General features: G+C 44.8%; 1 protein-coding gene across 1 annotated transcript in view; it reads right to left on the reverse strand.

Annotated features, from left to right (window-relative positions):
* The window catches only part of dcaf12 (DDB1 and CUL4 associated factor 12), a 153,422-nt gene that overhangs the window by 66,738 nt on the left and 61,237 nt on the right, over positions 1 to 25,447 (reverse strand). The window contains exons 3-4 of the mRNA XM_070862475.1: positions 11,068 to 11,280; positions 10,785 to 10,845 (exon numbers count right to left, since the gene is read on the reverse strand). Of these exons, the coding sequence (XP_070718576.1) occupies positions 10,785 to 10,845; positions 11,068 to 11,280 (274 nt within the window). The remainder of the gene's footprint in view (positions 1 to 10,784; positions 10,846 to 11,067; positions 11,281 to 25,447) is intronic.

Raw genomic sequence — 25,447 nt, forward strand, 5'->3', positions numbered from 1 at the left:
GGACAGGTTAGATGCGGGAAGAATGTCCCCGATGTTGGGGAAGTCCAGAACCAGGGGACATAGTCTTAGGATAAGGGGAAGGCCATTTAGGACTGAGATGAGGAGAAACTTCTTTACTCAGAGAGTTGTTAACCTTTGGAATTCCCTGCCTCAGAGAGATGTTGATGCCAGTTCATTGGATATATTCAAGAGGGAGTTAGATATGGCCCTTACGGCTAAGGGGATTAAGGGGTATGGAGAGAAAGCAGGAAAGGGGTACTGAAGGAATGATCAACCATGATCTTAGTGAATGGCGGTGCAGGCTCGAAGGTCCGAATGGCCTACTCCTGCACCTATTTTCTATGTTTCTATGGACAAGTCCCCTGGACCTGATGGCTTACATCATAGGATCTTAAAAGAAGTGGCTTCAGAGATAGTGGATGCATTGGTTGTAATCTATCAAAATTCCCTGGATTCTAGGGCAGTACCAGCGGATTGGAAAACCGCAAATGTAACGCCTCTATTTAAAAATGGAGGCACACAAAAAACAGGAAACTATAGACCAATTAGCCTAACATCTGTCATTGGGGAAAATGCTGGAGTCGATTATTAAGGAAGCAGTAGTGGGAAATGTGGAAAAGCGGAAAAGCATGGTTCAATCAAGCAGAGTCAGCATGGTTTTATAAAAGAGAAATCATGTTTGACAAATTTGCTGGTGTTCTTTGAGGATGTAATGAGTAGGGTGGATAAGGGGAAACCAGTGGATGTGGTGTATTTGGATTTCCAGAAGGCATTTGACAAGGTGCCACATAAGAGGTTACTGCACAAGATAAAAGCTCACGGGGTTGGGGGTAATATATTAGCATGGATAGAGGATTGGCTAACTAACAGAAAACAGAGTCGGGATAAATGGGTCATTTTCCGGTTGGCAAACAGTGACTAGTGGGGTGGTGCAGGGATCGGTGCTGGGTCCTCAACTATTTACAATCTATATTAATGACTGGATGAAGGGACCGAGTATAACGTAGCCAAGTTTGCTGATGATACAAAGATGGGTGGGAAAGCAAATTGTGATGAGGACACAAAAAATCTGCATAGGGATATAGACAGGCTAAGTGAGTGGGCAAAAATTTGGCAGATGGAGTATTGGGCCCAAGTTTCCACAAGAAAAAAAAACGGGCGCCCCTCCGAGCTGGGCGCCCGTTTTTCGCGCCTAAAACAAATCCTCGGTATTCTCCACCTACTTGCAGGTCCTCTGGCTCTCGGCGCAGCCAGCACAAGCTGTGGGGGGGGGGGGGGGGGCGGAGCCAGGTCCCTGCGCTGAAAACAGTGCCGGGACCTCTGCACATGTGCGCTACAGTGGGCACACAAGTGCAGTAGCTCCAGGCGCCGAACTGTGTGGGAGGGGCCCGAAGCACGCAGCCCCTAGCCCTGGCTGAATGGCCTCACTAGGGCTGCGTGAATAAGGCTCCTCCCACGGCCAGCTCCTGCTCCCCCCCCCCACCCCCGACGGACCGGACCCAACACCCGCTCCCCCCCACCCTGCCTCCGGACCAGACCCGACACCCGCTCACCGCCTCCGCCTCCCTGCCGACCACACCCGACCCGACACCCGCTCTCCCCACCCCCCGCCGACCCAACCCGACACCCGCTTCCCCCCCACCCCCCAGACCAGACCCGACCCGACACTCTCTCTCTCTCTCAGCGGCACGAACGGCTTTCTCTTCCCCCCCCCCCCCCCCCCCCCCTCCCCCCTCCCGCTCAGCGGCATGAACGGCTGCAGAATTCTCCCTGGCTGAAGCACTTTCACACAGGTAGGAAGATGGTTTATTTAATCTTTTCTTGGCTTATAAATGTTTATTCAGGTTGGATTTATTTGTATAATATTTGTAGAAGTATAAATAAGGATTTATTGTAGAATTTAATGAGTTCCCTTCCTCCCACCCCCCCACCTCGTTCTGGACGCCTAATTTGTAACCTGCACCTGATTTTTTAATGTGTAGAACAGGTTTTTTCAGTTCTACAAAAATCTTCACTGGCTCCATTACTTTAGTTTGGAGTACGTTTTCACTGTGGAAACTTTCAAATCAGGCGTCAGTGGCCGGACACGCCCCCTTTTGAAGAAAAAATTCTGTTCCAAAGTAGAACTGTTCTACCTGACTAGAACTACAGAAAAAAAAATGTGGAGAATTGCGATTTCTAAGATAGTCCGTTCTCCACCATTTGCTCCAAAAAATTAGGCGCAAATCATGTGGAAACTTGGGCCCATAATGTGGGAAAATGTGAAGTTATCCACTATGGCAGAAAAAAATAGAATAGCAAATAATAATTTAAATGGACAAAAATTGCCAAGTGCTGTGGTACAGAGGGACCTGAGGGTCCTTGCGCATGAAACACAAAGTTAGGATGCAGGTGTAGCAAGTAATCAGGAAGGCAAATGGAATGCTGGCCTTTATTGCAAGGGGGTTAGAGTATAAAAGCAGAGAAGTCCTGCTACAATTGTACAGGGTATTGGTGAGGCCACATCTGGAGTACTGTGTACAGTTTTGGTCTCCGTATTTAAGGAAGGATATACTTGCATTGGAGGCTGTTCAGAGAAGGTTCACTAGGTTGATTCCGGAGACGAGAGAGTTGACTTTTGAAGATAGGTTGAGCCTATACACACTTGAGTTTAGAAGAGGTGATCTTATCGAAACATGTAAGATAATGAGGGGGCTCAGGTGGATGCAGAGAGGATATTGCCACATCGAGGAAACTAAAACTCGGGGACATAATCTCAGAATAAGGGGCCGCCCATTTAAAACTGAGATGAGGAGGAGGAATTTCTTGCCTCAGTGGGTTGTAAATCTATAGAATTCTGTGCCCCAGTGAGGTGTGGAGGCTGGGTTATTGAATATATTCAAGGTGGAGATAGATAGATTTTTGTGTGATATGGGAATAAAGGGTTATGGGGAGCAAGCTGGGAAGTGGAGCTGAGTCCATGATCAGATCAGCCATGATCTTATTAAATGGTGGAGCAGGCTCAAGGGGCCAAATGGCCTACTCCTGCTCCTATTTCTTATGTTCTTATGGTTAGGCTGCAGCTGGAGTACTGTGTGCAGTTCTGGTCACCACATTACAGGAAAGATGTGATTGCACGGGAAAGGGTGCAGAGAAGATTTATAAGAATGTTGCCTGGACTGGAGAATTGTGGCTATGAGGAAAGATTGGAGATGCTGGGCCTGTTTTCTTTGGAACAGAGGAGGCTGAGGGGAGACCTGATTGAGGTGTATAAAATTATGAGGGGCTGGATAGAGTGGATAGGAAGGACCTGTTTTCCTTTGCAGACGTGTCAACAACCAGGGGGCATAGATTTGAAGTAATTGGGGGGGGGGGGGGGGGATTTAGAGGAGATACAAGGGAAGATTTCTTCACCCAGAGGGTGGTGGGGGTCTGGAACTCACTGCCTGAAAGAGTGGTAGAGGCAGAAACTCTCACCACATTTAAAAGTTACCTGGATGTGCACTTGAAATGCCACAACCTAGAGCTGGAAAGTGGGATTAGGCTGGATTGCTCTTGGGCCGTGCTGTAAATTTCTATGATTCCCGAGAGGCTCCTTTACAACAAGTTCATTAGTTAACCTGTCCCACTGCACAATATTTGATCTAAAATAGTGTGTTCGCTAGTTGGTTGCTCAACATACTGATCTAAAAACTACCTTGAGTGCATTCTATGAACTCGTCCTGCTATTACTGCAAATTTGGTTTGCCCAGTCCATATGAAAATCTAAGTCCGCCCTCTGATTACTATACAGGTTGAACCTCCCTGATCTGGAACCCTCAGGACCCTGCCTGTTCTGGATAAGGGATTTTTCTCGATGAGGGGTGGTCACGTTAAATTGGATGGTACAAGTACTGAGCAAGGAGATATCAGGGCTGGCTGGCTTGGGGCTGGGAGTCCGGCAGAGAGATCATTGGGGGGGTGGGGGGGGGGGGGGGGCGGTCGGTGGATCGTGGGGTTGAGCCAGCGATTGCGGGAGTCAGCAGCGAGGAAGGACTTCAATTTGTTCATGTCAGAGTTCTGCGCATGCGCCACCCGGTGGCCGGGAATGGTTCTGGACGAAGGGTGGTTCCGGATAAGGGAGCTCTGGTTAAGGGAGCTTCAACCTGTATTAACTTGTTACATACATCTCTAGTTTCCTGTTTTATACCGTGCCCGACAGAACAACTACAGTTAAGGGGTCGAAAACTACTCCCACCAGTGTTTTCTTCCCCTTGTTTTAGCTCCACCCAAACGGATTCCACATCTTGATTTTCTGAGGAAAGATCCTTTCTCTCTATCTTTATCCCATCCTTTATGAGGGCTATCCCCGAGTTTTCCATTTTGCTTATCACTTCTAAAAATCAAGAATCCTGGAATATGGCAGCGGAGATAGTGCATGCATTGGTTGTAATCTACCAAAATTCCCTGGATTCTAGGGCGGTACCAGCGGATTGAAAAAACGCAAATGTGACGCCTCTATTTAAAAAAGGAGGCAGACAAAAAACAGGAAATTATAGACCAGTTATAGCCTAACATCTGCGGTTGGGAAAATGCTGGAGTCCATTATTAAGGAACAGTAGCAGGACATTTGGAAAACCATGGTTCAATCAAGCAAAGTCAACATGGTTTTATGAAAGGGAAATCATGTTTGACAAATTTGCTGGAGTTCTTTGAGGATGTAACGGACAGTGTGGATAAGTGGGAACCAGTGGAGGTGTTGTATTTGGATTTCCAGAAGGTGCCATATAAGAGGTCACTGCACAAGATAAAAGCTCACTGGGTTGGGGGTAATATATTAGCATGGATAGAGGATTGGCTAACTAACAGAAAACAGAGTTGGGATAAATGGATCATTTTCTGGTTGGCAAACAGTAACTAGTGGGGTGCCGCAGGGATCGGTGCTGGATCCTCAACTACTTACAATCTATATTAATGACTTGGATGAAGGAACCGAGTGTAATGTAGCCAAGTTTGCTAATGATACAAAGATGGGTGGGAAAGCAAATTGTGAGGAGGACACAAAAAATCTGCAAAGGGATATAGATAAGTGAGTGGGCAAAAATTTGGCAGATGGAGTATAATGTGGGAAAATGTGAGGTTATCCATTTTAGCAGAAATAATAGAAAAGCAAATTATAATTTAAATGGACAAAAATTGCCAAGTGCTGCAGCAGAGAGGGACCTGTGGGTCCTTGTGCATGAAACACAAAAGCTGAGTATGCAGGTACAGCAAGTAATCAGGAAGGCAAATGGAATGTTGGCTTTTATTGCAAGGGGGATAGAGTATAAAAGCAGAGAAGTCCTGCTACAACTGTACAACTGTACAGGGTATTTGCGAGGCCACACCTGGAGTACTGCGTACAGTTTTGGTCTCCGTATTTAAGGAAGGATATACTTGCATTGGAGGCAGTTCAGAGAAGGTTCACTCGGTTGATTCCGGCAATGAGGGGGTTGACTTATGAAGATAGGTTGAGCCTATACCCATTGGAGTTCAAAAGAATGAGAGACGATCGTATTGAAACATAAAATAATGAGGGGGCTCAACAAGGTGGATGCAGAGAGGATATTTCTACTCATAGGAGAAACTAAAACTAGGGGACATAGGGCTAGAGTTTTCCTAACCTGTTTTTCTGGTGCCGTCACTGGCATGCCGTTTTTGTACACTTCCAAGCGCGCCGAAAAAAGACGTCGGTATTCTGGCCGCTCCCCAGCCTCTCTTCAGTCGTGGCAAAGTGTGACCCAATGGATTGGGGGCGGAGCCAAGTACCGGTGCTGAAAACAGTGCCGGGACATCTGCACATGCACGCTAGAGTCTGTGTGTATGTGCAGTTGCTCCTGGCAGGCTATTTCTGCAAACGCGCGCTGCAGGCTGTGTGGGAGGGACCCGAAGCACACCATCCCTAGCCTTAGCTGAACGGGCTCCCTCATCGGTGGCCCGCTGCATTCCCTAAGGTAGGACTTCTATTTGTTATTTGTTATTTACTGATTGATTTTGGTGCTTTAGGTGCAGGGTTCCTTCTATTTTATTTGTTAATTAATTGCTTATTACTTTTTGCGCTTTGTTTGGTGCTTGGTGGTGCTTTAAATGTAGTTACTTACGCAGATTCCTTAACTCTAGGTAAGGTTTTTCTGTACGGACAAAAGTGGCAACATACGCTGGCCTCAGTTAGTTTGGAGCAACTATTTGCTGGCCAAACGCCTAAAACAGGGGTAAGTGGCTGGAAACGCCCCCTTTTGAAAAAAAAGCTGAACTATAAAAAACCTAATTAACTCACTTACACTGGCGCAAATTAAATGGCCAGAACTGCAACTAAAAAGATAGTCCAGAAAAATCAAATTGCTCCAAATAAAAAAGAGCAACTCCTGGGGAAACTTGGGCCCATTGTCTTAGAATAAGGGGCTGCCCATTTAAAACTGAGATGAGGAGAAATTTCTTCTCTCTGAGGGTTGTAAATCTATGGAATTCCCTGCCCCAGAGAGCTGTGGAGGCTGGGTCATTGAATATATTTAGAAACATAGAAAATAGGTGCAGGAGTAGGCCATTCGACCCTTCTAGCCTGCACCGCCATTCAATGAGTTCATGGCTGAACATTCAACTTCAGTACCCCATTCCTGCTTTCTCACCATACCCCTTGATCCCCCTAGTAGTAAGGACCTCATCTAACTCATTTTTGAATATATTTAGTGAATTGGCCTCAACAACTTTCCGTGGTAGAGAATTCCACAGGTTCACCACTCTCTGGGTGAAGAAGTTCCTCCGCATCTCGGTCCTAAATGGCTTACCCCTTATCCTTAGACTGTGACCTCTGGTTCTGGACTTCCCCAACATTGGGAACATTCTTCCTGCATCTAACCTGTCTAACCCCGTCAGAATTTTAAATGTTTCTATGAGGTCCCCTCTCATTCTTCTGAACTCCAGTGAATACAAGCCCAGTTGATCCAGTCTTTCTTGATAGGTCAGTCCCGCCATCCCGGGAATCAGTCTGGTGAACCTTCGCTGCACTCCCTCAATAGCAAGAATGTCCTTCCTCAGGTTAGGAGACCAAAACTGTACACAATACTCCAGGTGTGGCCTCACCAATGCCCTGTACAACTGTAGCAACACCTCCCTGCCCCTGTACTCAAATCCCCTTGCTATGAAGGCCAACATGCCATTTGCTTTCTTAACCGCCTGCTGCACCTGCATGCCAACCTTCAATGACTGATGTACCACGACACCCAGGTCTCTTTGCACCTCCCCTTTTCCTAATCTGTCACCATTCAGATAATAGTCTGTCTCTCTGTTTTTACCACCAAAGTGGATAACCTCACATTTATCCACATTATACTTCATCTGCCATGCATTTGCCCACTCACCTAACCGATCCAAGTCGCTCTGCAGCCTCACAGCATCCTCCTCGCAGATCACACTGCCACCCAACTTAGTGTCATCCGCAAATTTGGAGATACTACATTTAATCCCCTCATCTAAATCATTAATGTACAGTGTAAACAGCTGGGGCCCCAGCACAGAACCTTGCGGTACCCCACTAGTCACTGCCTGCCATTCTGAAAAGTACCCATTTACTCCTACTCTTTGCTTCCTGTCTGACAACCAGTTCTCAATCTATGTCAGTACACTACCCCCAATCCCATGTGCTCTAACTTTGCACATTAATCTCTTGTGTGGGACCTTGTGGAACGCCTTCTGAAAGTCCAAATATACCACATCAACTGGTTCTCCCTTATCCACTCTACTGGAAACATCCTCAAAAAATTTCAGAAGATTTGTCAAGCATGATTTCCCTTTCACAAATCCATGCTGACTTGGACCTATCATGTCACCTCTTTCCAAATGCACTGCTATGACATCCTTAATAATTGATTCCATCATTTTACCCACTACCGATGTCAGGCTGACCGGTCTATAATTCCCTGTTTTCTCTCTCCCTCCTTTTTTTTGAAGGCGAAGATAGACAGATTTTTGAGCGATAAGGGAATAAAGGGTTACGGGAAGCAGGCAGGGAAGTGGAGCCGAATCCATGATCAGATCAGCCATGATCTTATTGAATGGTGGAGCAGGCTCAAGGAGCCAAATGGTCTACTCCTGCTCCTATTTCTTATGTTCTTATTTAGTTCCCAACCATGGTCACTCTGCAACCAAGTCTCCATAATGTCTATTGGATCAAACCCATTTATTTCTTCATGTGCTATTAATTCAACTATTTTGTTGCAAATGCGTCACACAGATTTTAGTGCTTTTAGCTTTAACTTTTTCCTATTTTTCCTTGCTATCACCTGAGTAACTAATGCCTATTACCTTTAAACTCTCTGTTCCTTCCTGACCCACACCGCTTATTTTTACCCAAATCGCTACTCTACTGTACAGCATTAACATTTCACTGACTGCTTTTGAATTTACCCTTTGCTGAATCCTCCTACACCCCTTCATTAGTTTAGAGCCCTATCTACCACCTTAGTTATTCGATTTGCCAGAACACTGATTCCAGCCCAGTTTAAGTGGAGCCCGTCACGACGAAACTGCTTGTTCTTTTTGCAGTGCTGGTGCCAGTGTCCTATGAAGCAAAACCCCTGCCTTCCACACCACTCTTTCAGCCACGCATTTAACCTTCTAATTGGTTTCTCTGAATGGCAATTTTTGTGTAGCTGAGGCAACAATCCAAAGATTCTTACTGGTGAGGTTCTGCGTTTTATTTTCGAGCCTAGCTCCTCAAACTCTCTGAAGAACCTCATTGTTGTTTAACCAATGTAATTGGTTCCTACCTGGACAACAACTGGATCCTCCCCCTCCCAGTTCTTCTCCAGCTTAGAGAAGATATCCTTAACCCTGGAGGGGGAACCCCCCTCCCCCCACCTATACTGTCCCCTACGTCAACATTCCATTTCACTCTCTTGCACCCCAACCCCTCCTTAAATGGCCCCCTGAACCATGGTGCCGTGGTCAGTTTGCTCATGTACCCTGGGAGCAAGTACCTTGTACCTGTTGGATAAGGGTAAAGGCCGAGGCTCCTCCAGCACTGCTCCTTGGATCCCCTTACCTGCCTGAGTCACAGTCATACCCTCTTATCCCTGACCACTAACCAGACCTGTACCACAACTAAACCCAAGTGGTGTGACTGCATCCTGGATCAAAATGTCCGGATAACACTCTCCCTCCCTGATGCCCCATACGTCTGCACCTCAGACTCCAGCTCAATAACTCTTACTTGAAGTTCCTAGAGATGCAGACGCTCTCCACAAACTCCCACATGCTGCAGTTGCGGCACACCTCCTGCACTACCATCCTTATCTAACCTTGTTTTATTTAATTAATTAAAGTTAATGTATTTAATCAACTTAAATTGGATTATATAATTAGTTAAGAAACCTAAAAATAATTTAAGTTCTAGGTAGATTAAATTAAATATTTACATGCAACATGAAACACCAAGTATTAGAGGCAAAAAGCAGCATCAAATTCCCAACTTTTACACTGATTATGATGCACTGCATTTCTGAACAACTCTGTGACCACTCCGTACGTCAGCAAATAATGTTTACCTTTTATACACCTCTTTACTACACACAAGTTACAAGTGCTCACTCTGCTTCCTGCTCATAGTAATTAGCCCCTATTTCAGCAAACACTTGCAGCTGGTAACTGTTAATTGCCACTGACTGGCAGTTTCTGATAACTGTTGACCAAGTTGCAGTTTCTTTTACAGTTCCAAGTTAAATTCAATATGTTAAACTAAATTTCAGTTTGAGCCCTACTCACCTAGTACTTACCAGAGACTTCCACTCTCACCAAATTCCCAACTTTTACACTCTATGATGCACTCCGTTTCTGACCAACTCTGTGCGATCACGCTCAGGAAGGATATAAAAGCAGTGTAAAAGGTGAAGTGCAGATTCATTAAGTCCTTTTCGAGTTACAGTTATGAAAAGAGACTTGAGAAACTCGTTTTTTCCCCCATTACAGCGGTGAAGATTTAGGGCGATCTGATAGAGGTCGTCAAGATTATGAGGTGGTAAATAGTGACAGAAAAATTTCTTCACACCGATGCGGGTTAGAATGTGAAATTTTCTGCCATAAAATCAGTATTGAAGCTGGATCTATAAATTGTTTTGAAATAGAATTTGACAGTTTGAAAAAGGAGGAATAATAAAGGGTATGGAGAGCAAGCAGGAGAGCGGGATTAGACTAGGTAGCTCACATGGAGAAAAATATAGGTAGGACCTGACGTATCTATGCTATAATGTATTATGATTCTATACCAGCCAACAAAAAGTGAAGCTGAGTAACCAGCAACAAAGAATTGAACATTTTTGAATAAGGATCAATAAACCAGTTTAGCTTGACCGTGTACAGGAGGGAAACAAAAAAAGAAAAATTATATTATAGCACATAATCAAAAAGATGGGAAACAAAGGCAGGAGCAAAACATTGCGTAAGCATGCCTGGAGACTGATGCGCAAAAGAAAGTTGAGCATGCTCAGTTCTTTTTAATTGTTTGGAAATTTGGTCTAATATCACAAGATTCTGTGTAGCCTTTAAAAAAAATAGGCCAAAGTTTTGAGTCTCAGATGAATATTCCTTTACTTGGCAGGACTGAAATTAACAGAATTATTTCCATACAGTTCTGCACCCTGGCCATGATCCTTTTTTTTAAATAAGTAAGCTAGATACAGAATATTGCAATCATGGTCCACATCTTTAATGCTTAACATTTCATTGCAAATACCTGTAACTATTTTAACTAAATTAATTTGATAAGCAGTGTAGCAAACTTATTTGAAACTCACCAGAAACAGCCATTGTATCACTAACCCATGCAATCGAAAAAATCCAGTCTTTATGCCCATCCTAGAAAAGACCATTTATAAATTAGTTCTGCAGTTAAGGAAACAAGTTAGTTCAAGGTTTTAGACAATGGTCAAATTAAAAGAAAAATCAAAACCAAAATATTCCAGTTGCTTGCTTATGTTTGAGGTTTGAAGCCTTCAATTTAATCCTATAATGCAAGCTTGAACCATCACCTTCACTTTAACAAATGAGCCCTTGCAGTTTAGATGATAAAGAACTTACATCTCCCACACAAACAGGATCCAGAGTTGGCAGTCGATAAACTGCAATGCTGTTTGGGTTGTCTCCTCCAGTAGCTAACAAGGTACGAGAAGGGTTCAGTTCAATGGCATGGATACCACAACCTTGTTGGTCCATGACGACATTGGGCTGTTCTCGATCCTTCAGCATGGGAATTTTTGTTATCTGGCCAGTCATAACATCCACCACCAAGAGCTAGAATAATAATACAAATTACAGCATTTTAAACTCACGCAAGTTTTAAAAAGAAAATCAGCGTTTTAAACAAAGTTGTGTGTAAAAGGGGCGGGTCTTATCCATGTTCTTCAGTAAATGTGAAAATAATCTCCAATTTCATACACATTAGAAAACTTGGGTAAAAATGGGCAGAATAGCAATTGTAATTGACTACATTTTATGCACAGCAGAGCTACATTCAAAGATTTGGCATTCACACTGAGAAATTTTCTTTGCACTGTAATACAAATAGTAATTTAAAGTATTAAGAAATCAATGCATTGTGGGTACTTAGCTTTGTATTAGAAGCCTCCCTGAAAAAGTGCAACATCCCCACTGACACCTGGGAGTCCCTGGCCAAAGACTGCCCAAGTGGAGGAAGTGCATCCGGGAGGGCGTTGAGCACCTCGAGTCTCATCGCCGAGAGCATGCAGAAATCAAACGCAGGCAGCGGAAAGAGCGTGTAGCAAACCTGTCTCACCCACCCTTTCCCTCAACGACTATCTATACCACCTGTGACAGGGACTGTGGTTCTTGTATTGGAATGTTCAGCCACCTAAGGACTCATTTTAAGAGTGGAAGCAAGTCTTCCTCGATTCCGAGGGACTGCCTATGATGATGATGATGATGATGGAGGTCTCAGTTTTGATTCTGGGACCATGCCAAGTTACTTAATGTAAGCCACGCAGTAATTAGGATGCCACTATTACAAAGTATTTACAGCACAGAAATAGGCCATTTGGCCCAACAGGTCCATGCTGGTGTTTATGCTCCACACAAGCCTCCTCCCTTCCCTCTTCATCTAACCCCATCACAATAACCTTCGATTCCTTTCTCCCTCATTTATTTATCTAGCTTTCTCTTGAATGAATCTATGCTCATTAACTCAACTACTACTTGCTCCACATTCTAACCACTCTCTGGATAAAGAAGTTTCTTCTGAATTCCCTATTGGATTTATTAGTAACTGTCTTATATTTATGGCTCTTAATTCTAGTCTCGCCAGCAAGTGGAAGCACCATCTCTACGTCTAAGATCTATCATCAGGTCACCCCTCAGTCTTCTCTTTTTCAGAGAAGGGTCCCAGCCTGTTCAGTCTTTCCTGATAGGTTATAACTTCTCAGTTCTGGTATAATTCTTGTGGATCTTTTTTTTGCATGTTCTCTGGTGCCTCTATATCCGCTTTATAATATGAAGACCACAATTGTTCACAGTCGTCCAAGTGTGGTCTAAACAAGGATTTATACAAATTTAACATAAATTCTCTGCTTTTCAATTCTATCCCTCTAGAAATGAACCCCAGTGCTGTGTTTGCTTTAAAAAAAAACCTTATTAACCAGCGTCACTACTTTTAGTGATCTATGCATCTGCATCCACAGATCTCTCTGTTCCTCCACCCTTTTAGACACTTATATTCCAAGGAGTATGTGGCCTCCTTATTCTTCCTACCAAAATCTACTACCTTGGATTTGCCTATATTGAAGTTCATCTGCCAATTACACACCCATTCTGCAAGTTTATTCATTTCTTCCTGTATTTTGTTGCTGTCCTCCTCTGTATTAACTACTCCCGCCAATTTGGTATTGTCCGTAAATTTTGAAATTGCACTTCCGATTCCAGAGTCAAAATCGCTTATGTAAATAGTGAATAAGTGGTCTGAGTACTGACCCTTCTGGAATACCACTTCCCACCATTTGTCCATCTGAGAAACTTGCCAACCGTTAACCTCTACTCTGTTTTCAATTTTGTAGCCAGCTTGCTATCCATTCTGCTATCTGTCATCAGTCTATTATGCAGTACCTTATCAAAGGTTTTTTTTTTAAATCCAAATATACTGCGTCTACTGCATTATGCTGGTCTACCCTTTCTGATATTTTTTCAAAGCATTCAATAAGGTTGATCAAGCAGACCTTCCCTTTTGAAATCTGTGCTGACTATTCTTTATGATGTTTTCAGTTTCTAGATGTTTTTCTATTTCATCTTTGAATAATTATCCATTATCTTTCCAACCACCGACATTGAGCTAATTGGTCGATAGTTCCCTAGTTGTTCGATCTCCCTTTTTCTATGCAGGAATCACATTAGCTGTCTGCCAGTGCTCTGGCACTATTGCCTTTTCGAATGAATTTTTATATATGTAGTAGTGCCTCTGCAATCTCTTCCCTTAATGTGCGTGGATATAATCTATCTGAACCAGGGGTTTTTAATCCTTTACAAGTTTGATTAGTTTACCAATTATCTCACCCCTTTCTATCTTAAATGTCTGTATATCCTTTTTGATCTCGCCTAATGTAATTATTTAATATTTCTGCCATTTTGCTATCATTACCTGCGAGTATCCATTCGTGGACCCTATCTCTTTCTTTTGACATTTATGTATCTGTAGAATAATTTACTAATGTAGGTTATATTCCTAAATAATTTAATTTTAAAGTTTCTCTTCGTCTTTCTAGTTGTTTTTTTGACTTCTTTCGTAACCTTTTCATATTGATCTCTATCACTGGGTGAAGGATTTGGGGAAGGGGAGGGGGAAAGAGATGGGGGTATCATCCAGATTTCCTCTCCCGGATTGCTATTAAACAACATGTAAAACCCCTTTAATTGCTGATGGATCATTTTTTTTCCTAAGCTATCAAAAGGTCTATTTGATAACATGTAAAAAAATAATGTTTAAGTAAATTTTTTACGGTCTTTTTTCTGTTCAACAATATTCCCTTTCTTTTTTTTGGTACGCAACCCCTTTATGTGGCTGTGCGGCCCAGTCATAATAATGCGCATGTCCCAACACCTTTTGCCTATGTTCAATGCAAAATGGCACCTCCCGTAGTACCTGCATTTGTAATTTTGCTTGAAGTATTTAAGATAGTATTCCACAGGGTGAACGGTTACTACTACTTTTGGAAATGCATTGAAAATAGTACAACATAGTCATCATTTCCTCCAGTTCTCTCAGAATTAGTTGAAAACACCATGCTCACACACAATATTTAGTTCATCCTAAAAAATTTGGGTAGAAAATCTGCAACCTCTGCGCGCACTCTGCCATAACTCTACGTCATGCACTTGGGGTTCGGAAACTCCAGGCATGTCTAAATTATGCAGAGGTATAACTTAGTGGTTATGGATCAAGAAAGAGACCAGGAAATATTTGCTAATCACTGAATGCAGTGCGAGGTCTTTATAGGAAAAATAATGCCATTATTTCACTATTGCCTCTGACCTTCCCCTCTCTGACCCCGAAAGATCAGTCCGCAGTAAAGGCCTGAGCTTCATCCTCTTACGCCTCCCACCTCAATGAATTTTGAGCTCGGCACGATGCTGAGCTCTTTTTCAGCTGCCTTCGCCCAATTCTCCGTGCCCATTTCTTCGGCCAGGAATTTACCCTTTCTCCAGTTTTCAGAATTCTTGTTCTACCTGAACCCCTTCCTCTGGCCTCTTACCCTCTCTAGACCTCTTCATTGCAAATTGCCGACGGGACATCGGCCGTCTCAATTTCTCTGCTCGCCTCACTCACTCCAACCTACCTCCCTCTGAACTTGCAGCACTCCGCTCGCTCAGATCCAACCCTAACCTTGTCATCAAACCTGCTGACAAGGATGGCGCTGTTGTTGTTTGACAAACCGACCTCTACCTTGCAGAGGTTGATCGCCAACTCTCTGGCACCTCCTCCTACCTCCCCCTGGACCATGACCCCACTACTGAATATCAAGCCATCATTTCCCAGAACGTCACTGACCTCATCTCCTCTGGAGATCTTCCCTCCACAGCCACCAACCTCATAGTTCCCCAACCCCGCACAGCCCGCTTCTACCTCCTTCCCAAGATCCACAAATAGGACTGCCCCGGTAGACCCATCGTTTCACCCTACTTGCCCCACAGAACTTATTTCTTCCCATCTCGACTCAATTTTTTTCTCCCCTGGTCCACTCTCTTTCCACCTACATCCGCGACTCCTCCGATGCCCTCAGTCACTAACAATTTCCAGTTTCCCGGCCCCAACCATCTCCTTTTCACCACGGACGTCCAATCCCTCCACACTTCCATCTCCCACCAGGAAGACCTGAGAGCGCTCTGTTTTTTCCTCGAGCAGAGGCCCAGCCAGTCCCCATCCACCACCACCACCCTCCTCCCTCCGCCTGGCTGAACTTGTTCTCACATTGAACAACTTCTCCCTGAGAGAACCCCGCATGGGTCCTAGCTATGCCTGCTAGCTATGCCTGCCTTTTTGTGGAACATTCTTTGTTCCAGTCCTATTCGGGTCCCCTCCCTCACCACTTTTTCCAGTACATTGATGGCTGTATTGGTGCCGTTTACTGCTCTCGCCCTGAACTTGAAAATTTGCATCCAATTTCCACCTTTCCCTCATCTTCACATGGTCCATCTCCGACTCTTTCTTTCCTCGACTTCTCCGTCTCCATCTCCATCTCTGGGGATAGGCTTTCGACCAGTATCCACTATAAGCCCACTGACTCCCACAGCTACCTGGACTACACTTCCTCCCACCCCGCATCCTGTAAGGACTCCATTCAATTCTCCCACTTTCTCTGTCGCATCTGCTTGGACAACGCCACCTTTCACACGAGTGCCTGTGACACATCTTTCTTTCTCCTCAACAGAGGATTCCCCTCCGCTGTAGTTGACATGGCCCTCGACCGTGTCGGTTCTATTTCCCGCAACTCTGCTCTCACCCCTTCCCCTCCCTCTCAGAACCATGACAGGGTTCCCCTTGTCCTCTCCTTTCACCCCACCAGCCTCCACGTTCAACGGATCATCCTCCATCATTTCCACCACCTCCAGTGTGATCCCACCACCAATCACATCTTCCCCTCCCCTCCCAGTCGGGGAGCAGCGGTGACCTACAAAGGCCCAGCGGCTGTCTGGGGTCGGCGGCAGTCGGGGAGCAGCGGCAGCCTATAAAGGCCCAGCGGCTGTCTGGGGTCGGCGGCAGTCGGGGAGCAGCAGCCGGAGGAGCAGCAGCGGCGGCCTATAAAGACCCAGCTGCAGTCCGGGGTCGGCGGCAGTCGGGGAGCAACGGAGGCCTATAAAGGACCAGCGGCAGTCCAGGGTCGGCAGCAGTCAGGGAGTAGCTAGCTGCAGCAGGGTCAAAAGTAAGAAAGAAGTAAAAAGTAATCGAAGTGTGACGTCACAGCCAAGGGGGTAAGTGATTGGTTATTTGAATGGTGGATACTTTTCTTTTTCTTTATCTTTTTTCTTTTTCTTAGCAGTAAGAAACCTGGTCATTGTTGTCAAATTAAGTAATGTAAGGGTTAAGTCATGGCAAGAGAACCCAGACCCGTGTCATGCGCCTCCTGTGCTATGTGGGAACTCAGGGTCACTTCCAGTGTCCCTGACTAGTATGTGTGCAGGAAGTGTATCCAGCTGCAGCTCCTGACAGACCGCATTGTGGCGCTGGAGTTGCGCGTGGATTCACTCTGGAGCATCTGCTATGCTGAGGATGTCGTGAATAGCACGTTTAGTGAGTTGGTCACACCGCAGGTAACGGTTACACAGGCAGATAGGGAATGGGTCACAATCAGGAAGAGCAGGGGAAGGAAGGTAGTGCAGGGGTCCCCTGCGGTCATCTCCCTCCAAAACAAATATAGTACCTTGGGTACTGTTGGGGGAGATGGCTCATCGGGGGAGCGCAGCAGCAGCCAAGTTCATGGCACCATGGATGGCTCTGCTGCGCAGCAGGGCAGGAAAAAGAGTGGGAGAGCTATAGTGGTCGGGGATTCTATTGTAAGGGGAATAGATAGGCATTCCTGCGGCCGCAAACGAGACTCCATGATGGTATGTTGTCTCCCTGGTGCAATGGTCAAGGATGTCTCGGGAGTGGCTGCAGGGAATTCTGGAGGGGGAGGGTGAACAGTTGTCGTGGTGCAGAGAGGTACCAACGATATAGGTAAAAAGCAGGATGAGGTCCTACAAGCTGAATTTAGGGAGCTTGGAGTTAAATTACAAAGTAGGACCTCAAAAGGTAGTAATCTCAGGATTGCTACCAGTGTCACGTGCTCGTCAGAGTAGAAATAGCAGGATAGTTAGGATGAATACGTGGCTTGAGGAATGGTGCAAGAGGGAGGGACTCAAATTCCTGGGACATTGGAACCAGCTCTGGGGCAGGTGGGACCAGTACAAACCGGACAGTCTGCACCTGGGCAGGACTGGAACCAAATGTTCCAGGGGGGAGTGTTTGCTAGTGCTGTTGGGGAGGATTTAAACCAATAGAGCAGGGGGAATGGGAACCTATGCAGGGAGACAGAGGGAAGTAAAATGGGGTCAGAAGCAAAAGGTACAAAGGAGAAAAGTAGAAGTGGAGAGCAGAAAAATCAAAAGGCAAAAATCAAAAAGGGCCACATTACAACGTAATTCTAAAAGGACAAAGAGTGCTAAAAAAACAAGCCTGAAGGCTGTGTGTCTCAATGCAAGGAGCATTCGTAATAAGGTGGATGAATTGACTGCGCAGATAGCTGTTAACGGATATGATGCAATTGGGATTACGGAGACATGGCTCCAGGGTGACCAAGGCTGGGAACTCAACTTCCAAGGGTATTCAATATTCAGGAAAGATAGACTGAAAGGAAAAGGAGATGGGGTAGCATTGCTGGTTAAAGGCGAGATTAACGCAATAATAAGGAAGGACATTAGCGTGAATGAGGTGGACTCTGTATGGGTAGAGCTGCGGAACACCAAAGGGCAGAAAACGCTAGTGGGAGTTGTGTACAGACCAACAGTAGTAGTGAGGTTGGGGATGGCATCAAACAGGAAATTAGGGATGCGTGCAATAAAGGTTCAGCAGTTATCATGGGTGACTTTAATCTACATATAGATTGGACTAAACAAACTGGTAGCAATACAGTGGAGGAGGATTTCCTGGAGTGTATAAGGGATGATTTTCTAGACCATTATGTCGAGGAACCATCTCGAGAGCTGGCCATCCTAGACTGGGTGTTGTGTAATGAGAGAGGATTAATTAGCAATCTTGTTGTGCGAGGCCCCTTGGGGAAGAGTGACTATAATATGGTAGAATTCTTCATTAAGATGAAGAGTGACAGTTAATTCAGAGACTAGAGTCCTGAACTTAAAGAAAGGTAACTTTGATGGTATGAGACGTGAATTGGCTAGGATAGACTGGCAAATGATACTTAAAGGGTTGACGGTGGATAGACAATGGCAAACATTTAAAGATCACATGGATGAACTTCAATAATTGTACATCCCTGTCTGGCGTAAAAATAAAATGGGGAAGGTGGCTCAACCGTGGCTTACAAGGGAAATTAGGGATAGTGTTAAATCCAAGGAAGAGGCATACAAAGTGGACCTAAAAAAGCCGCAAACCTGAGGACTGAGAAATTTAGAATTCAGCAGAGGAGGACAAAGGGTTTAATTCGGAGGCGGAAAATAGAATCTGAGAATAAGCTTGCAGGGAACATAAAAACTGACTGCAAAAGCTTCTACAGATACGTGAAGAGAAAAAGATTAGTAAAAACAAATGTGGGTCCCTTACAGTCAGAATCAGGCAAATTTATAATGGGGAGCAAAGAAATAGCAGATCAACTGAACAAATACTTTGGTTCTGTCTTCACTAAGGAAGACACAAATAACCTTCCGGAAATACTAGGGGACCGAGGGTCTAGTGAGAAGGAGGAACTAAAGGAAATCCTTATCAGTCAGCATAATGGGCCCAAGTTCCCACACGATAAAAAACGGGCGCCCCTCCGAGCTGGGCGCTCGTTTTTCGTGCCTAAAACGGCGCCGGAAAAAAAACGCGCGATTCTGGAGCACCCTGCAGCTCCTTGTCTGTTTGGCGCGGCGCCCAGGGGGGCGGAGCCTACACTCGCGCCGATTTTTTAAGTGGGAGGGGGCGAGTACTATTTAAATTAGTTTTTTTCCTGCCGGCAACGCTGCGCGTGCGCGTTGGAGCGTTCGCGCAGTGTGAAGGAAACATTGGCACTTGGCCATTTTTGTAGTTCTTTGTAGCTGTTTAGTTTTTGAACATTTTTTAATAAAAGCACATTGCCATCAGCACATCAGCACTGAGAAGGCTGCAGGAAGCCTCAGAAAGTTGAGGCAGCCGTTTCCCGATGACCTCCCCCTTTTGCCGTCGGGAAATGGCTCCTCAATTTCTGAGGCTTCCTGCAGCCTTCTGTCTCCTTCCCTCCCGCCGTCTGGAATGGCTTCCTCCCCCCCCCGCCCGGCGTTCGGTCGGCCGTCTGGAACGGCTTCCTTCTTCCCCCCCCTCCCCCGCGTTCAGGAACGGCTGCCTCGTTTGTGAGGCTTGCTGCAGCATTCTCCCTGGCTGAAGCACTTTCACACAGGTAGGAAGATGGTTTATTTAATCTTTTCTTTGCTTATAAATGTTTATTCAGGTTGGATTTATTTGTCTAATATTTGTATAAGTATAAATAAGGATTTATTGTAGAATTTAATGACTTCCCTACCCCCCCCCCCACCTCGTTCTGGACGCCTAATTTGTAACCTGTGCCTGATTTTTTAATGTGTAGAACAGGTTTTTTCAGTTCTACAAAAATCTTCACTTGCTCCATTCTAACTTAGTTTGGAGTACGTTTTCACTGTGGAAACTTTCAAATCAGGCGTCAGTGGCCGGACACACCCCCTTTTGAAGAAAAAATTCTGTTCCAAAGTGGAACTGTTCGACCTGACTAGAACTGCAGAAAAAAAAATGTGGAGAATTGCGATTTCTAAGATAGTCCGTTCTCCACCAGTTGCTCCTAAAAATCAGGCGCAAATCATGTGGAAACTTGGGCCCATTGTGTTAGGAAAATTGATGGGATTGAAGGCCGATCAATCCCCAGGGCCTGACAGTCTGCATCCCAGAGTACTTAAGGAAGTGGCCCTAGAAATAGTGGATGCATTTGTGGTCATTTTCTAACATTCTATAGACTCTGGATCAGTTCCTATGGAGTGGAGGGTAGCTAATGTAACCCCATTTTTTTTTTTTTTAAAAAGGAGGGAGCAAGAAAAAAACTGAATTGTAGACCAGTCAACCTGACACCGGTGCTGGGGAAAATGTTGGAATCAATTATTGAAGATGTAATAGCAGCGCATTTGGAAAGCAGTGTCAGGATCGGTCCAAGTCAGCATGGATTTATGAAAGGGAAATCACGCTTGACAAATTTTCTCGAATTTTTTTGAGGATGTAACTAGTAGAGTGGACAAAGGGGAACCAGTGGATGTGGTGTATTTAGACTTTCAAAAGGCTTTTGACAAGGTCTCACACACGAGATTGGTGTACAAAATTAAAGCACATAGTATTGGGGGTAATGTACGGACGTGGATAGAGAACTGGTTGGCAGACAGGAAAGCAAAGAGTAGGAATAAACGGGTCCTTTTCAGAATGGCAGGCAGTGACTAGTGGGGATACCGCAACGTTCAGTGTTGGGACCCCAGCTATTTACAAGATACTTTAATGATTTAGGCGAAGGAACTGAATGTAATATCTCCAAGTTTGCAGATGACACTAAGCTGGGTGGTAGTGTGAGCTGTGAGGAGGATGCTAAGAGGCTGCAGGGTGACTTGGACAGGTTGGGTGAGCGGACAAATACATGGCAGATGCGGTATAATGTATATAAATGTGAGGTTATCCACTTTGGTGGTAAAACAGAATGGCATATTATCTGAATGGTGACAGATTAGTAAAAGGTACATCAGTCATTGAAAGTTAACACACAGGTACAGCAGGCAGTGAAGGCGGCAAATGGCATGTTGGCCTTCATAGCAAGAGGATTTGAGTACAGGAGCAGAGAGGTCTTCCTACAGTTGCCTTGGTGAGCCCACAGCTTGAATATTGTGTACAGTTTTGGTTTCCTAATCTGAGGAAGGACATTCTTGCTACTGAGGGAGTGCAGCGAAGGTTCACCTGACGGATGAACGGGACGACAGGACTGACATATGAAGAAAGACTGCATCGACTAGGCTTATATTCACAGGAATTTAGAAGAATGAGAGGGGATCTCACAGAAACATAAAATTCTGACGGGATTGGACAGGTTAAATGCAGGAAGAATGTTCCCGATGTTGGGGAAGTCCAGAACCAAGGGTCACAGTCGAAGGATAAGGGATAAGCCATTTCAGACCGAGATGAGGAGAAACTTCTTCACCCAGAGTTGTGAGCATTCTCTACCACAGAAAGTTGTTGAGGCCAGTTTGTTAGATATATTCTAAAGGGAGTTAGATGTGGCCCTTACAGCTGAAGGGATCAAGGGTTATGGAGAGAAAGCAGGAATGGGGTACTGAAGTTGCATGATCAGCCATGATCATATTGAATGGTGGTGCAGGCTTGAAGGGCCGAGAGGTCTTATTTTCTATGCACCTATTTTCTATGTTTCTATGTTTCATTCCGATGGACCACTCCCTCCGTGACACCCTGGTCCATTCCGCAGTCACTCCCAGCACCCCTTCCCATTCCCATGGCACCTTTCTGTGCAAGCGCAGGAGATGCAGCACTTGTCCTCTTACCACCTCCCTTCCCACTATCCAGGGCCCCAAATACTCCTTCCAGGTGAAACCGCGATTTATTTGTAATTTCAATTTAATATACTGTATTCGTTGCTCATGATGTGGTCTCCTCTACATTGGGGAGACCAAGCATAGACTGGGTGACCGCTTTGCGGTGCACCTCCATTCAGTCCGCATGTGTGACCCTGAGCTTCCAGTCGCCTGTTACTTTAATTCTCCACTCTATTCTCACTCTGACCTCTATCCTTGGTCTCCTACACTGTTCCAACAAAACTCAACACAAGCTCGAGGAACAGCACCTCATTTTTCGTTTAGGCACTTTACAGCCTTCTGGACTCAACATCGAGTTCAAAATTTCAGAGCATAACCGCTGCCAATCTTCAGCTTCCTTCACCCTCCTTCCCGCCGCGCCCACCCCCCTCAGAGCCTGTTTCTTTTTTTCTCCTTGTCTCTGATGGCAGTTGGTCATTATCCCACCATTCACACCCTATCTTGACTAGTGTTTTTCGAACTCCTGGCATTACCATTTGAATTTGGGTCATCATCCCTTTTGTCTCTTGTCTTCCAACCTATCACAGACTTTCCCTTTTGTTCTTTCTTCCCCTCCCCCTTTCAGTGTCTGTTAAGAATCTGTTCTTTTCGAACACTCTCCAGTTCGGACGAAGGGTCAACGACCCGAAACGTTAACTCTGCTTCCTCTCAGATGCTGCCTGACATGCTGAGACTTCCAGCATTTTCTTTTTTTATTCCAGATTCCAGCATCCGCAGTATTTTGCTTTTGTATTGTATATAGGGAAAATAAATCAGGTTTCAGATTACATTGCCAGGACAATCAAGTATAAAACAAAGGCTTCTGATCGCCACACAGTGAAGGATATTGAGGCTCTGCAGGCGGTGCAGAGGAGGGTGACCAAGATGACAGTGAATCGTAGAAGTCTTCGTTACATGAGGATAGGCTCCAAATGTTAGAGTTATGTAATATGGAGAATCACAGGCATGGATCTGTATGATTTAAGACTTTCAAATTATGAAAGGATTGGATATAAACAGACTAGATGAGTTATTTAAAATTAAGACCAAAAGTCATGCTATAAAATCTGTAAGCGAAGAAATATGTAAATGCCACATATTTCATACCAGAGAATGTCAACCTTTTGGAAAAACTGCCAAGACAGGTAGCGAGTATAGTTGCACTACAGTTCTTTAAAATGGAGCTTGGCAGGTTCTTGAGAGAATGGGCTGGACTTTCCTATGAGCCGCTCAACGCCCGATTGCCCGCTCACAAAAAATGCTAACATTTGGTAAGTAACGCTGGCGAAAATTTCCACTTTTATATGTTAAAAACTAATCGCCCAGCGAGAAAATGGACGGTGCACCTTTATTCTCAGCGGTTAAGGAGAAACTAAGTAAACGGGGTTTTAAAAAAATATTTAGTCGAGGTTGCGGCTGAGGGAGGGGGGGAAACTTTTTTTTAAAAAGTCAATAAAAAAAAATAAAGACGTAAAAACCATTCCAAAGACTTTTACACCTAATCAGCATTTTATAATTAAAAAACAATAAAGAACCTTTAACTTACATTTCTTTGCAGAGAACTCACCTACCATCCTGTTGCAGCAGCTTTTACAGGGCAATTCCCTCGATGATCTGGACGGGCTTCCGTCGAGGCCAAACTTACGCCCTGGCGATATCTCGGCGTTGCACGTCGGCGGTTTGGTCCCGGCGGGAGTTTTCAGATTTTGGCAATATCACTAAAAAACTAAGGGGGAAACTTTCGCCAGGCGGAAAAACAGCTGTACCACCGAGAACCCGCCAAAAATGATAGGAAAGTCTAGCCCAATAGGTTGATTATTACAGTTGCTAGTTAGTTGTAAATGTGATGACTTATGGGCAAGAGGTTTCTTTATTGTTTTTTAATTTTAAAATGCTGATTTGGTGTAAAAGTCTTTGGAATGCTTTTTACGTTTTTATTTTTTTTATTGACTTTTTAAAAAAAAGTTTCCCCCCTCTCGAGGCCGCAACCTCGACTAAATTTTTGCTCAATTACCTTAAAGGAGTTAGAGAAGAATTTCCCTGTTTTTTTCCTGAATTGGACACAGGCCTTTTTTTTTTAAAACCAGGGGACAGATAATTCCCTAATGATCCAAACACATATGGGTAACAGAAGACCTGAAAAAGCCACAACATGATCCTAAAAAACAAGTTTAAAATCAGTGTCAAACAAATGCTGAAGATACTTCAGAATGTGTTGATCTTAATACGACCTAATTTGGTAGAAAAATAGTGGGCATTTATTGCTACAAACCTCATTAGTGGAGGTCACATGGGAACTAATCAAAGGGCTCAATTTTCCCCAAGCTCGTTTTGACATATTGCCAGAGTTATGCCCATTTTTCTAAGCCAGAAATGCAGCAGAAATATTTTGCCAGTTTCCCCGATGCATAATTTGAATTTGACGCCGCGCAGCATGTCCAGTCGTCTCGGGGTGGGTGGAGCCTGCTGTTTGCGCCGAAAAACGAAGCCTCACCTTCTGCACATGCGTGGAAAAAAAGTTACTTTTTGACATCGTTCTAATGGACGCGCATGCTCAGTACAGCTCGGATTTGGCAATTGGTCATTTTTAAAGAGCCAGTTGTGTGTATGAGAAAGAGTGCTGTGAGAGCATTGGAAAAAATTGCAGCTGGAGCAATACAAGATGCAATGCAGTGCAAGGACCAAGAATTTATTACAGGAAGAAGTGGAGTTACTGTGATTGAGAACAGATGGCAGGAGCTGGACACCAGCAGAGGTCAAATAAAAGTTCAAGCCAAAGAAAAGAAGAAACGCTGGAACCAAGTTGCAGAAGATTACTGCGCAATGATGACCACCATGAGATCTGGAGGCCAGTGTAAAAAGTGGCAGGACCTAGGTCAAGTAGTTAATGTAAGAAAGATTTTCATTTATTCAATGGAATTGCAATTGTAAATGCGACCATCTATATATGCCACCCAGCAGAAACACAACCTCTCCAAAAAGTTGCATTTTCATCTTTGCAGTGGAGAGTGGTACATAATAAAAGGGAAAGAACTCGAACAGGAGGAGGCCCGACAAATCTGCATCCACTGACACCCTTGGAAGAGAGGGTCGCTGTTTTGATGGGTTCTGCCGGAAAACAGCAATCAGTACTGCAGAAGCTGGGCCCACACTCGAGAGAGAGCACAAGTCCTGCAAATTCATCATGGTCCTTCAAATCAGCCTGCTGCTTGGCCTGCGATGTATGAGCCTACTCCCACCCTGCCCCCTCCTCTGCTGCTAATCATTTGATTGTTCGGTTATCTTTTGCAGAACTTGAGGCCAACCCTGACGATGCAGATGATGATTCAGACGATGGCGCGCCTGAAGAGGAGAACATCTTCAAATCTAATCCTCCAGATCAAAAACATGGGGGTGAGGGGGAGGGGATGAAGCTGGATGAAGCTCCCACTGTTGTACTGACTTTGGAGGAGGTGCCGCTCATGGAGGTGACAGCCCCTTCCATGACTGGTGGTTTGAGTGTTGGCGGGACATTCCATGGTTTCACACCTTCCGAGGTTGCGGGTCCCAGTGATGGGGTGCATCAAGGCACATCCTGGGCCCCACTTTCGGAGGTTGCTGGTCCCTGTGGTGTGGTGCAGCGAGGCACACCCAGGAGCCC

The sequence above is a fragment of the Pristiophorus japonicus genome, chromosome 2 (assembly GCF_044704955.1).
Source record: "Pristiophorus japonicus isolate sPriJap1 chromosome 2, sPriJap1.hap1, whole genome shotgun sequence".
NCBI classification, from domain to species: Eukaryota; Metazoa; Chordata; class Chondrichthyes; family Pristiophoridae; genus Pristiophorus; species Pristiophorus japonicus.